We start from the raw sequence: 12,411 nt of genomic DNA, 5'->3' as shown, positions 1-12,411 counted from the left end.
TTTTTTTTGTATGACATATCCATTCAAAATAATCAGTTTTAAGAAAAAATAAACAGAAACTTAAAAAAAAATGAAGAAAAATAAATAAATAATAATTAAAAAGGAGATTTGGGAAAAAGATATAAAAATCTCTTTATTCCCGCTTTAAAATAGTTAACGAGAAAATTGTTCAATGGGGGGAAAAATAAGCGATCTTCACAAGCCGATTGTTAGTTTGAATGCCAGGAAGTTCCACTGTCAAGATGAGCACGCCTTTGATTTATTAGTGACGTGGGGGATACTCTTGCCAGCTGTGAAGCAAATGACCAAAGATAGCCCCCAACAAAATGGGTGAGTTCATAAAGAGTTAAGCATGGTGGTGAATACAAATTCAGTAAAATGCATCTTATTTTCTATTTTTATTAAAAAGATTTTTTAAGACACTACGACTTGCTAGTGATATGTCTTTACATATTAATGAAAAGTGGCCGCCCCTCTTCGACTTTATTTGGCCATCTCTCCCGAAGCAGAAGATGAGATGGCCATCGAATTCGTAAATTCGTTTCGCTATTTATACATTTGCTTTTTACTCAGGAACAAAGATTGAACAACATATATATCTTAAAGGTCCTGCTAGCTGAAAAAATTTATAACCTACGTATCGAAGAACAACAAAGTGCTTAATTCATGAAAGATATTTGACCAATGAATAAAATATGCATTAAAATTTTTTCTATCATTTTTTTCCTCAGGAAATATAATTCGCTCAAATAATTAAACAAGTTAAACTGTTTCTTCTGTTACTGCATCTGCTGCAATCTATTAACAAATAACGAAGATATTCAGACTGGCCATCTCTCTTATAAGGCCATCTAACCAAGACCTACCCTAAATTAAGACAATGGATTAGTTAAATTCACTTAAAATTAAACGAAACACCTTAAAAAATATCTGAAAAGAAGTTTCATAACAATAAAACAAAAACTTAAACGTAAGAACTTTTTGAAGTTCCATTACAAGGAAAAAAAGAAGAAAAGCCAATGAGAACTACATCTCTTCTCTATATACATAAAAGCGAACATCTGTCTCGATGTATGTTCGCGCTAATAAATCGAGAACTGGGGTAGCGATTTGGATCGTGTTTTTTTCAGCAGTTTAAAAATTTTCAAGGGCTGGTCTGTAAACCGCTGTCTCTTTCCGGCCTTACGTGGTTCGAGCATATCAAAAATATAAAATTTTATTGACGATGACAAAATTCCATTGTTCCATTCCATTTCATTAAAACGCGCGCTGTCATGGAACCAGCATTTTCATGAAATATTTGAATTAAAAAAATAGAAGTCCATGAAATCATTAAAAAAATGAAATATCCTTAAAGCTTGTTAAACTCATAGTTTCAGTGCAAAAGCAAAGCGTGCTAGAAGCAAATATGAAGGCTAACAAAAGTTATTAAAACGTTATTGAAAAGTTACTGAAGTTCAAAATGTAAAAAAAATATGGAAAAATTACAAAACAATGAAAAAAGACTCAAAAAAATTTTGCAAGAAATTTACAACAAATAAAATAGAACACATTAAGTAAAAATATCAAGTAAAAACAGAAAATAAAATCTAAAGAAAAAACAGAATAAACATAAAACGAAATCTATAAAGCAAGTAGCGAATTCAAATGAACTTACATGAACGGGAAATTTTTCAAGGATGATTTAAAATATTTTCGTAATAAGATCGCCAGATTACAAAATATGAAAACAAAAGCGCAAATTGAGGTAAAAGCGTAAATAGAAGAGTTTTGTTTTATAGTGCGTTCTTACTGCAGTACCGAAGTGCGTTTGATTTGTTAGTTACCAAGGATGGGCACGAAAATGGATGTGCGCAAAGTAATATTATATTGGATAATTTAAAGTTAACATCTAATAATTTCAGAAACTTAACTTTTATTTAAGAAAAAATAAAATAAAATAGAAAAGAGAAAGAAACATGAATTGCCTGCTTTGCACATAATTTTAGCCATAGATTTGCAAATGGCAAAAATTATATAAATTAACAAAGAAGTTTTTTAGTAAATTTATTTACAATAATATACAATTAACTCAATGATTTAATGTAGAATTTAATTACTTTAGTTTGTCATCCATTGTTTTTTATCAAATTTCGAAAAAGTTTGTCTATTTGTTTTTTGGATATATATATATTTATATAAATCAATACTAATCGTTTACTTACTGGTACCATGATACCAAGTTCGCCAACAAGTAAAGCAACACCATATTCTGATTTACACAGATCACCAGATACCGAAAATATTAAATATTTGAGTACATACATTTAAGAATTATAACAGTTAAGTCTCAACTCTTGTGTTTTTAATAGCTAAAGTCTTTCACCTAGGCTTGAAAAAGTTAAATAAAACTGGTTAGCTTGTTCATTTCAATTACTAATTAAATGTCTCAAATAAATGTAAAGACTGACTTCAACTTTCAACGTAAATGCTCATTTACTTGGTTAACAATTATGGTTCTTGAACAGCGACATTAAGCTAAATTATTTTTAAAAGTCTATATTTTGCTTTAAAGTGCATTGTTTACTGTTTGAAATCTGTGCATTCTTTAAACTTAAATTTATAGCAGTTGAAGTTAGTTCTGTTTTGACAATAAAACAGTTAAGTATGAAATTCATTGACTCGCATAGTCAAAATTACATTATTTAAAATGATTTGAAAAATTGTATACCTTACAATTCAAATTTTTCTTCGACTATTGTTAAATAAAATAACAAATATTTACTGAAAGTTATCTTTTGCATGTAACCATCTTTTAGATAATAAAATTATAAAACTGTGAGTGAAAAATTTTCAATATGCTTAAAGAAATATTCAAAAAGTAAAATTAGCATATTTGTAAAGTAAAATTAAAAGTAAAGTGAAAAGTAAAATTAACATATAAGTGGTCCAAACTTTGAACCCCTCTCCTGACCAAACGATTGGAACAGTTGGGTGACAGAAATCCGAATCCGCCAAAACAAAAAAAGGTATGTTTATTCAGAGAAAGTAGGTTTTTGTGTCGGATTCTGTAACTTAAAATATCGCCTATATTAATTAATTAGCATATTTGAAGTCATCTCTTTGAACCATAAAGATTGAGTCCTAAAAAGTGAAGATCCAATTATTAATTCAAAAATTATTTAGGATGGTTCATTTTTTTCCACGCTACAATGATTTTGAATTATTTTTGTGAAACTGAAATTTATAAGAGAAAAAGAAGTCACTTTTACCTTGGGTTTAATATGAATGTTTAAAACTATCGGAACAGCTTTTATATGATAATTATTTTATGAGTGGCAAAAATATTTTTATTAATTTATTCTCAATTTTAATGGTAAAAAGATATAATTTTTATAGCCTCAACTATTAACTGAATTTTTATAGGGGAAAACTTACATAAAATGCATCCAAACCAAAAACATTAGTGAAACAATATATCTTTTCAATTTCTTAGAACTTTTAAAAATCTTAAATCAATTGACGCTTTTTATGTTATTGATAAATTTTGTATCTTGTGTTTACAATCTTACGTGCAACTTAGAGGGAACGTTGCTTTTAAAATGTAATATACATTTACTTGCAATTCGGTAATTTTTTATATGAAAATTTATTTTAGAAAATTGACATAAAAGGAGGAATTTTATCTTAATTTTTCACCGGGTTTAGTTTAGTGTTATGAAACTTTTTTTTGAAAATAAAATCGAAATGAATAAATTCTCCATTATATAAAATATCTCCTATACATAAAATTTATAGAACTGAGTGCCTTATTTTAAGAAAAGGCACATGTCGTTTAATAAAACTCACACACACAGTTTTCAAGATTTAAAACAGATACCTAACTCTGCTTGTAAGAGAATAGAAGTTATGCTAACAATTAGTGTAGAATATACTTCTTGGAACTAAGTTTCATGCTGTCCTTCGAAGGTTTTTTTTCGCCTTATTAAATAACATTTTTTACCGAATAATACACAATTTCTATAAATGTCATGACGTCAGTTCGTAACAGTTATTTATGACTGTTAAGTGAAGTTTTCTCCTTTTCCAAAGAGCACTCTTTGTGTTGATTATAAAAATGGTGCAAAATATTGATAGAAAGCAAAGCATTGTCTGAACTCGCAAAAATAATCACAAGTTGAAAATCATTCATTGTTTTCAATGATTTCTTTCTAGCTTGTAAGAAATTGCTGAACTGCAGTTTTTCTTTTTTCATCTTCTCTTCTTAAGAAAGTAAAATAATGTTTTAAATATTTGTCTGTTTCAAATTCGTGTTAATTCTTTTCAGAGAAATAGTATACATATATATCTATTATTATTCTAGACACAAACGTTATTCTAAATATATTTTGAAGAAGTGTAGCATGCACACATACGATGGTTTCCACTCATTATGAATTTCAAGCTCCTTACATGGAAAAAATAGAAATGGCATCTATATTTTTACCTGACTTCTCAACACTTTTGAAAAACATTCCCTGCGCATTTTTTTCTCAGGTAAGTTTAAAAGTTTTTACGAGAGAAAGGAGAAATATTTCAGAATTTGGAATTTGAAGCTATGTAAGTGACCCACACTGGTCGACAGTGATTTCGTTAAAAAGATAAATGTAATGTTTTCTCATGTACTTTTCTATGAAGCTTAATAAAACCACAAAAATTATTCATTAGGCTTATATTTTCTTCTTTTCTGTATTTTTCTTTTGCATTTATTAAAATGTAAGAAATTGTTATTTATTTATTTATTATTATTATTTTATTTTATTGTGAAAAGCCACCCAAATTTCTTGGCAATAGAAAAACTGAGAATATGAAGAACTGATTTCTAAACTCTTCCAAAATTTTGAAGCTCTGGAATTTAGCATACTCAAGATTCTCATTTGAATTTTTCTTTGAAAATCTCGGCACTGTGAGAGATAAACAAAAGGAGTGATTGCGCCAAGATATTTCAACCTTAGAAAATTATTATTAAAGAAAATGGAACATAAATATTATTTCAGCTTATTACTCAACGCAATAAAAATAATTATTTCTCAAACAAAACAAGTAGAGAATCTTTAAAAATTGCATTCTGATTTAGATTAATACTTGTAGGTAACTTAAATAAAATTATGTTTTTATAATAAAAAAATTTTTTAATTATTCCTTTAAAAAAACTTGTTTGCTACGAAAATCTGATACATAATTGAAATCAGTGCAAAATATTCCAGAAAAAACATCTATTGAAATTCATTTAACAATCAAAAAGTTCAAATGTGTCAATGAGTGTTATATTAGTAATATGTCTGCCAAAACAAAAATATTTTCATCATGGATAAATTCCTTTTTTTACATTCTTGATGGTTTATCTGTGTCTCTTTCATTTGAAAAGGTGTGAAAATAAAGTTCTTGCTCTATTAAAATAAAAATAAATAAAGTACAAGCTATATTTTATAGTTATTCTTAAATTTTCTGTAGCAAATTGAATGCAATAACAGTTTTTTGGACATTATTATTTATATTGAATGTGACGAAAATGACTTTCATGTCTTTAAAAATTTATATTAACGAGAGTTATATTAAAAAAATTATGTTTATTAAAATAAAAAAATAACAATAAAAGACGTTCAGTATAAAAATAAATAAACAAAAATACTGCGAAAATGTTTGTTTCTTTTTCGAGAGAGAGAGAGTATTAAATCGAAATCAACTATAATTCTTTTATTGAGAGAAGACTAATTTTTTTAAATAGTTTTACAAAGTAATATGAGGACGAAATTTCAATTTTAATTTTTAAGAACAATAAAATAAAAAAATTAGAGCAAAAATTAAACCGAAAATTTGATTTGTTTAATCATTGCTCTTGCGAAGGATTCCTTATTTGCCTATTAATGTTTTCCCTGTTGAGCTCGGCAAAGAGAAAAGTTGCTTCCTGGACAGGGCACACTTTTCCGTGTGTTGGGGGAAAATAAACACAGGCGAGTGAACACAAAAACGATTACGGGACATTCTAAATAACTTGGAATTTAAAAATCGGATTTTCACATACTATTTTTTCTAATTTCTCTTTGAATATGCTTATTAATTAATACTAACTAGCGATTGAATTACAAATCATACATATCATGCAAATGTCATACAGTCATACTTTTGCTGAACAAACATAACTTTTTCCAAACGGAACGAATTCTTGACTCGTGTCATAGGCCGTCATCTGTGGGAAAATGTGACTGCAATTGTTTTTTTTTAATGTAAAGTAAATGTTCGAAAGTTTGGACTATATAGTTATTTAAAACATGGCCTACCTGTGACCAATGAGTAGGCGCTTTCAGGACATCTGACGCTAACTCCAAATGTTTTAAAAAATATTGTGTGTAAAACTTACAGGTCTGCAACAAAATTCCATAATAGCATTTTAAGTTTTCGAAGTTATATTTTCTAAAATTCAATGACGAATGTGTAGAAGTACTTAAACTTCAGCCTGGTGTTGCAAAAATTATAAATAACACTAGTATTGTCAAAACTTTCGAAGGATTTTTTTACTACGATATACTGAAACAGGTGTACTTAAAGGGGAAAAAGTAGAGGTTGAGTATATAGCAGGACGACCCTTAACATTTTAACGTCTGAAAACTGGAAACTCAGTACTACGAAGAACTAGTTTAATTTGATTAAAAATTATACTGAAAATATGCATGACNCAATTAATACTAATAATATATTGGATTTTTTGTTAGTTAAAAATAGTTAAGTAAAAAATGTTACAATTGACACCACTCTCCCCTACAAATAAGATTTTTAATTTGATTAAAAATTATACTGAAAATATGCATGACAAATGAATGACAGAATTTTAAATAATTTATATTCTAAACTATTACACATTACGTAGCATTGGAATAAATGATATGCAAAATTAAGAAAAAATATACCAAGTTTTTTTCCCTTCTAGTTAGCAATGTTCCATTTGTTGCACAGTAAACATGCAATCCGTAATCATTTTTAATCCTCACTTCTTGTACTTTCGTAGCATAAATATTTCCTAATGCTGCACAGATGTGTTCTTTAATTTTTTACAGCGTCTTCAGCATCAATGGTTCATAAACAGTATCTTAGATCTTACGTCACAGGATTTCCTTTTATGAGGATGCGTAAAACTTCAAAAGCACTGCTTACGAACCATCCATGCAGGACCTAAAAACAATGAATGGTATGTTTTACTACTATTTCGAGTATCATTTATTATAATATACGTAATAGTTTCGAAAATATAAATTTTAAGAAATCAATCATTCATTTGCATAAATATTTTTAATACTTTTTTCTCACTCATTTGTAATATTTTGCTACATGCCTTTGCTTTAGTTAGTACTCATTGTAATTTTAAAGGCTTACATTGAACTAAGTAATATTTACTTGGTTTACATATGGGCCTTCATTTAAAGGACATGGGTCAGTGGTAAAAAAAAAAAAAAAAAACTTTCTGGGTGATGTTTAAAAACTGAGAAATTTTCATAAATAGGAAAATTTTTAAATAATTAGCTACTTTTAAATACAATTCTTGAACTGCATCCATAAATTATAATTATTGGGAATGAATAGTAATATGAAATATTTCATTTAATAAAATGCTACAAGTGAAGATGAAAATGAAGATGAAGATTTTCATCTTAATTTAGTCAAGTAATATAGAACACCTTTAGGTAAATTTATCTCCCCGTGAGTTATGCATGAAAGCTAAGCAGCTTAATCAGTCTTCAAATATGGAATTTCTAAAAAATGACTTCATAATTCTTAGGATTGAAAATGAGGTTTCATTATTACGTGTTCTCATATAACATAATATCTTTATATTTTCAGTCTCATTGATCTAATTACTATCTTGAGTTTTTACTAAGAGTTAAAAAGACTGTAGTAACTTTGATTGCTAAACAAATTTGGCATTTGAAAATTCAGCTATAAAATTATGGAATTGAGTGCTTTAATATTGTTCTTATCTGCAAGAATAGGGTATCTCATAAATGTTTCCCAAATGGTAGTATGTGGTTTGGCAATTTCAGTGCTAAACTCATTGCAAAATTCTTTAATTTTGATGAAAACTTTTCAGAATTTTTCAACATCCTCCCCACACATATTTCCCTAGGAAAATCTAACACTTGTCGCAGATTTCACAACAAGAATAAACAACGTATATTTCACAACCTATCGAATAACTGAAGGGACCAAGCAGTTTGGTAGTAATTTGATATATGATATATCAAAATCGGGTAATAGATACTGTAAGCAGTTGAAATTCTTTCAGTTACTCTTTCATTTATTGGAATACTGCTAAAATGTTGCTTTCATTTGCATTGTGTTAAATTTTGCGTTATTACTTTATTGTGTTTCTAAGTACAATGGAATAGCTTCTGAGTCGGCAAAGGATTTTATTTTAGATTATTCCTTTAGAGAGGGGTTTTAATTCCCAAAGTACCACCCCCTTGACAGCGTCACTGATACTGGTATAAATATATCACCCAACGTCAGCCTAAAAGTATGATAATTGTAATAGCTGTGAATAAGTGAATGAATGAGTAATTAAATAGAAAGGGAAAGAAGGAAAAAAAAAGAGTAAGTAAATCAGCGAATCTGTTTCTAAACCAATAAATAAATACATTTCAAAACCAGTAATTTGAGGTACACAGCAAGTTGGTGAGAATAATTTTCTTCCAATTTTCAACAATGAATGTTGCTAAAATTAAAATTTTTGGATATAAATTTCTCCTTATAATACTTAAAAATAGAAGAATCAGTTTAAAATTTAAAATAATTAAATAATTCTACTTAGGAATAAACTTTTAAGCAATTATGAAAACAACTTCAAGTAAACGCTCCAGTATTTTCTTTTCTAATGATTATGAACTCAAGTAGTCTCTAATCAATATGAGGTTTTTTTTGGAATTTATTTTAATGAAAAATGAAGAAAAACTAAAAATTATGGAAGTGCTACAATTTTGTTTTCCTCTTATTATAATAAAACTGTATACATTTTAATATTTAGGGTACTTGTAGCAATCATATAATTTCCAGTCTTAAGCAAAAAAGAAAAAAATTTGAAAAAGAAAATAATTTAAAAAATGCTCTTTATTAAGTAGTAATTTTTAAAATTTTGAAATATTGAAAGTGTGATGTAATATGACGCAAAAAATCGTATTGATGGTACGAGCAATTCTTAAAATTTCTACAATATTCAAATATAACGGTTTACCTAAGTTGTATAATACGAATATTACCAAATTACCATAATAAAGAGATTTTTTCGCGCAAACGAAGAAATTTTTCAAATTTCGTGTTTAGTTCATATTTTAAAACACTAAGTTTTTTCTAAATTACCACTAATAATTAGTTGCTGCTTATTGAAGAACATGTAATCAATATTTTTAATATACGTCTATGGCTCTGTGAACATATAAATAGGGTTAACAAAACGAATTTTATTATTATTTTGGGAGAAATTTGAAAAAAATGTAAGAAACTGAAAGTGTCAGACGACTTTAGGGAATATAATGTAACATGAACGTACATTTGTTAAAAAATCTACCCCCTTGCAAGGTATCCCTTTCCGGGTCTACTGACATATTTGCAATTGTTAACTCTTTCATCGCGAAGTAAAGGGATAACTCGCCTTCCAGGAAGATCGACTGTGCGCTATTGTTGTATCAGCGAATTTTATAACTGATTGCAGTTGTTTTTTTATATTTTGAAATAAAATAAACAAGTTTTAAAGATACGATACGTTCGTTTTGTTTCAACTTTAGTGTTTCGGGGGAACCTTCAGTGCAGAGGGTGGGACTAAGGCGCACCATTGCCGCGCGATGGAAATGTTAAAATATCAAAACAAAACCCATTTCAAAGGGGCAATTTAGACGCTGTAAGAATTCGATCTATTAAGCAAGTTAAAGGAAAAAAGTTTTTTTTTTCCATTTTTATTCCATTTTCCTTATTAATTTTTATTTATTTTAATGCTTATTTTTTTTTTTCAAACGATTGCTTTGGATTAATATGATGCACTTCACGCCGAAAACTCTAGTTGGATTTTGTGACTTATTTGAAGGCTAAGTGAATTTTAAAAAAAAATTAAAATTATAACAAAACTGAACTTTTTGTGTCATTTTTAAAATGAAATCCAAGGTTGGTGTAATTTTCAGCTTGTGCTGCCATCTAGGAATCATAGACAAAAATAGAGCAATTTATCCCACTATTATTTTTATGCGATAAATATCTTCTAATCCAATTCATCTTTGAACTAATATCATATATTTTGCATCATATTCGTAAATTTTTCTAAAAATTGCAGTCAAAAATGATTTTTTTATTTTGCTGTAAAAGTTATCTAAATTTAATTTTAAAATGCAAACTTAAAAAATTATTTTATCAAATTTACATCGCCGAACTTTAATTTTAATTCAGATGAAACCTTACACTTTGTATCTCAATTTTAAAATTTTCTATATAATGTAGTCGAAATTAAATTTTTACTCATCTGAATGTTTTAAGTAATGGAAGAATGGAAACTTGAACGAAAAAAAGTTTACTAATATTCAGCGCAAAACTTTTGCTCTTAGGATATAAATTTCTTCTACTCGTTTCCATCTTTAAAATTATACCATACTCTTAGTATCTGAATAAATCCCTTCGTTTATAAGCAGCTACGTTTTTCGGTATATCTCTGAAACAAATTGCACGAATTAAAACATTTTTACACAAATGCAACAAATAAATTTGTTTATCTAAATTGTAATACCATGAAAACTGTGATTTTAAATAATTCCTCGTTGCTTCTTATTCCATTTTTTCAAACTTTTCAATTGCATTTTGAATTGATCGCAACAATTTTGAATTGTAAATTATAAAATTTTGTGCATCATTCTAAACTATTCAATTTTAAATAACAATATTCAAAGTTTAGACGAAATTAATAGAGCAATTCCCAAAAAAAGAAAAAAAAATTACGCCACATAGATTTTTTTGGGCTTATTCTGTAGAATCATTCAGAAATGAACCTGTTTTGCAACATGGGGATAATGAATTAATATTAATATCATTAATCTAACATTAATCATAATTAATAATCATTCAGTGTTTCTCTTTAAGTTACTTATTCTTCTCTTAAAAAAAACGCATAATTGGCAACTTATTACAATAAGTTACAAAGTGCAAAAAAATAATAATAAATAAATAAATTTTATTTTTATCAGCTTTTTTAAATTCTATTTTAGCATTTATAGCAATAGCAATGGAAAGAAAATAGTTTTCTAGCCACTTTTCTCAAATATCAATCGTGAAGCACTTAAAGTTGTTTTTTCAATCACACAGAATAGCTTTTGAAAATTCTAAAATAAACAATTAAATCCAAACTTTTTCTTTTTAACTTTATTTTTGATCGGTTTTCATAAAGATTATACTTTAAATAAGAACACATTCCCATTAGGAACTAAAAAAAAAGTTTATGGTATTTCAAATTAAACAATATCAATAATAATTGCAGTTGAACAAAAGATTAATAATTCGAATAACACATAAAATAAATAAATAAATGAAAAGCTATTTGTGCATACAAATAGTTAAGAGAAATATTTAACGAACCATAAGAAAATAAAAAACACAACAAAAATTATTTTAAAAAAAATAATATTGTAGCATATACATAATTTCGACGTTATTTTAAATAATACTTATTCCATGTGTATCATAATATATATATACTCGTATTTGTGTGATTACTTAGTTTATGATATTCTAAGTAGTGTTTTTCAAATTTCGCAACGTGAAATTATTTTCTTTATAATGCTTTTAGATATAGCAGCTTTAGACTTTTTTTTTAAATCATTTGAGTAGCTTAAAACATTCTCAAATGTATAACTTATTTAAAATATTTCTAAAATTACAAAATAAAGCAATTCAATTGAAAATTAGTTACCATCGAATCATTTCTTTGGTCATCCCTCTTCTGTTCGCAATGAATTGTTTGCTAATTAAAATATGATGCTGAAAACGACGATTCACATATTTTTCCATTTATTTCTGACTTTTTCTTATTTTTTTACTTGGAAAAAAGAAAACAAATTACCCACAGAACTAACATTTCATTGTAGAATATGCAATGAATCACAAAATCAAAGTTATTTCCATGTAGAAAAAAGTAGTTGTGTTTTAATTTCAGAAATATCGTTTGAAATATGGTTTACAAAAAATTTAAAAAAACGTTTGCTTTTTTCTCTGTCATATTTCTCAAACATTCAAAATGATAGAAAAGAAAAGTTTGTTTGAATGTTCTCATTTTATAATTAAATAATTTAATACTTTTTTTTTTGTAAAGATCTGAATTTNTATTTTTTTACTTGGAAAAAAGAAAACAAATTACCCACAGAACTAACA

The 12,411-nt window shown here is 27.1% G+C and overlaps 1 protein-coding gene across 1 annotated transcript in view; it reads right to left on the bottom strand.

The window, feature by feature from the left end:
• Positions 1-12,090, bottom strand: part of LOC107455696 (PAS domain-containing protein cky-1) — a 139,080-nt gene extending 126,990 nt beyond the window's left edge. The window contains exon 1 of the mRNA XM_071181282.1: positions 11,954-12,090. Coding sequence (XP_071037383.1) covers positions 11,954-12,051 — 98 coding nt within the window. The 5' untranslated portion in view covers positions 12,052-12,090. The remainder of the gene's footprint in view (positions 1-11,953) is intronic.
• Positions 12,091-12,411: the final 321 nt, after the last annotated feature.

This window comes from Parasteatoda tepidariorum, chromosome 1 (genome assembly GCF_043381705.1).
Source record: "Parasteatoda tepidariorum isolate YZ-2023 chromosome 1, CAS_Ptep_4.0, whole genome shotgun sequence".
Taxonomy (NCBI): domain Eukaryota; kingdom Metazoa; phylum Arthropoda; class Arachnida; order Araneae; family Theridiidae; genus Parasteatoda; species Parasteatoda tepidariorum.
Note: the sequence above shows the minus strand (reverse complement) of the source record. Positions and strands in the feature narration are given on the sequence as shown.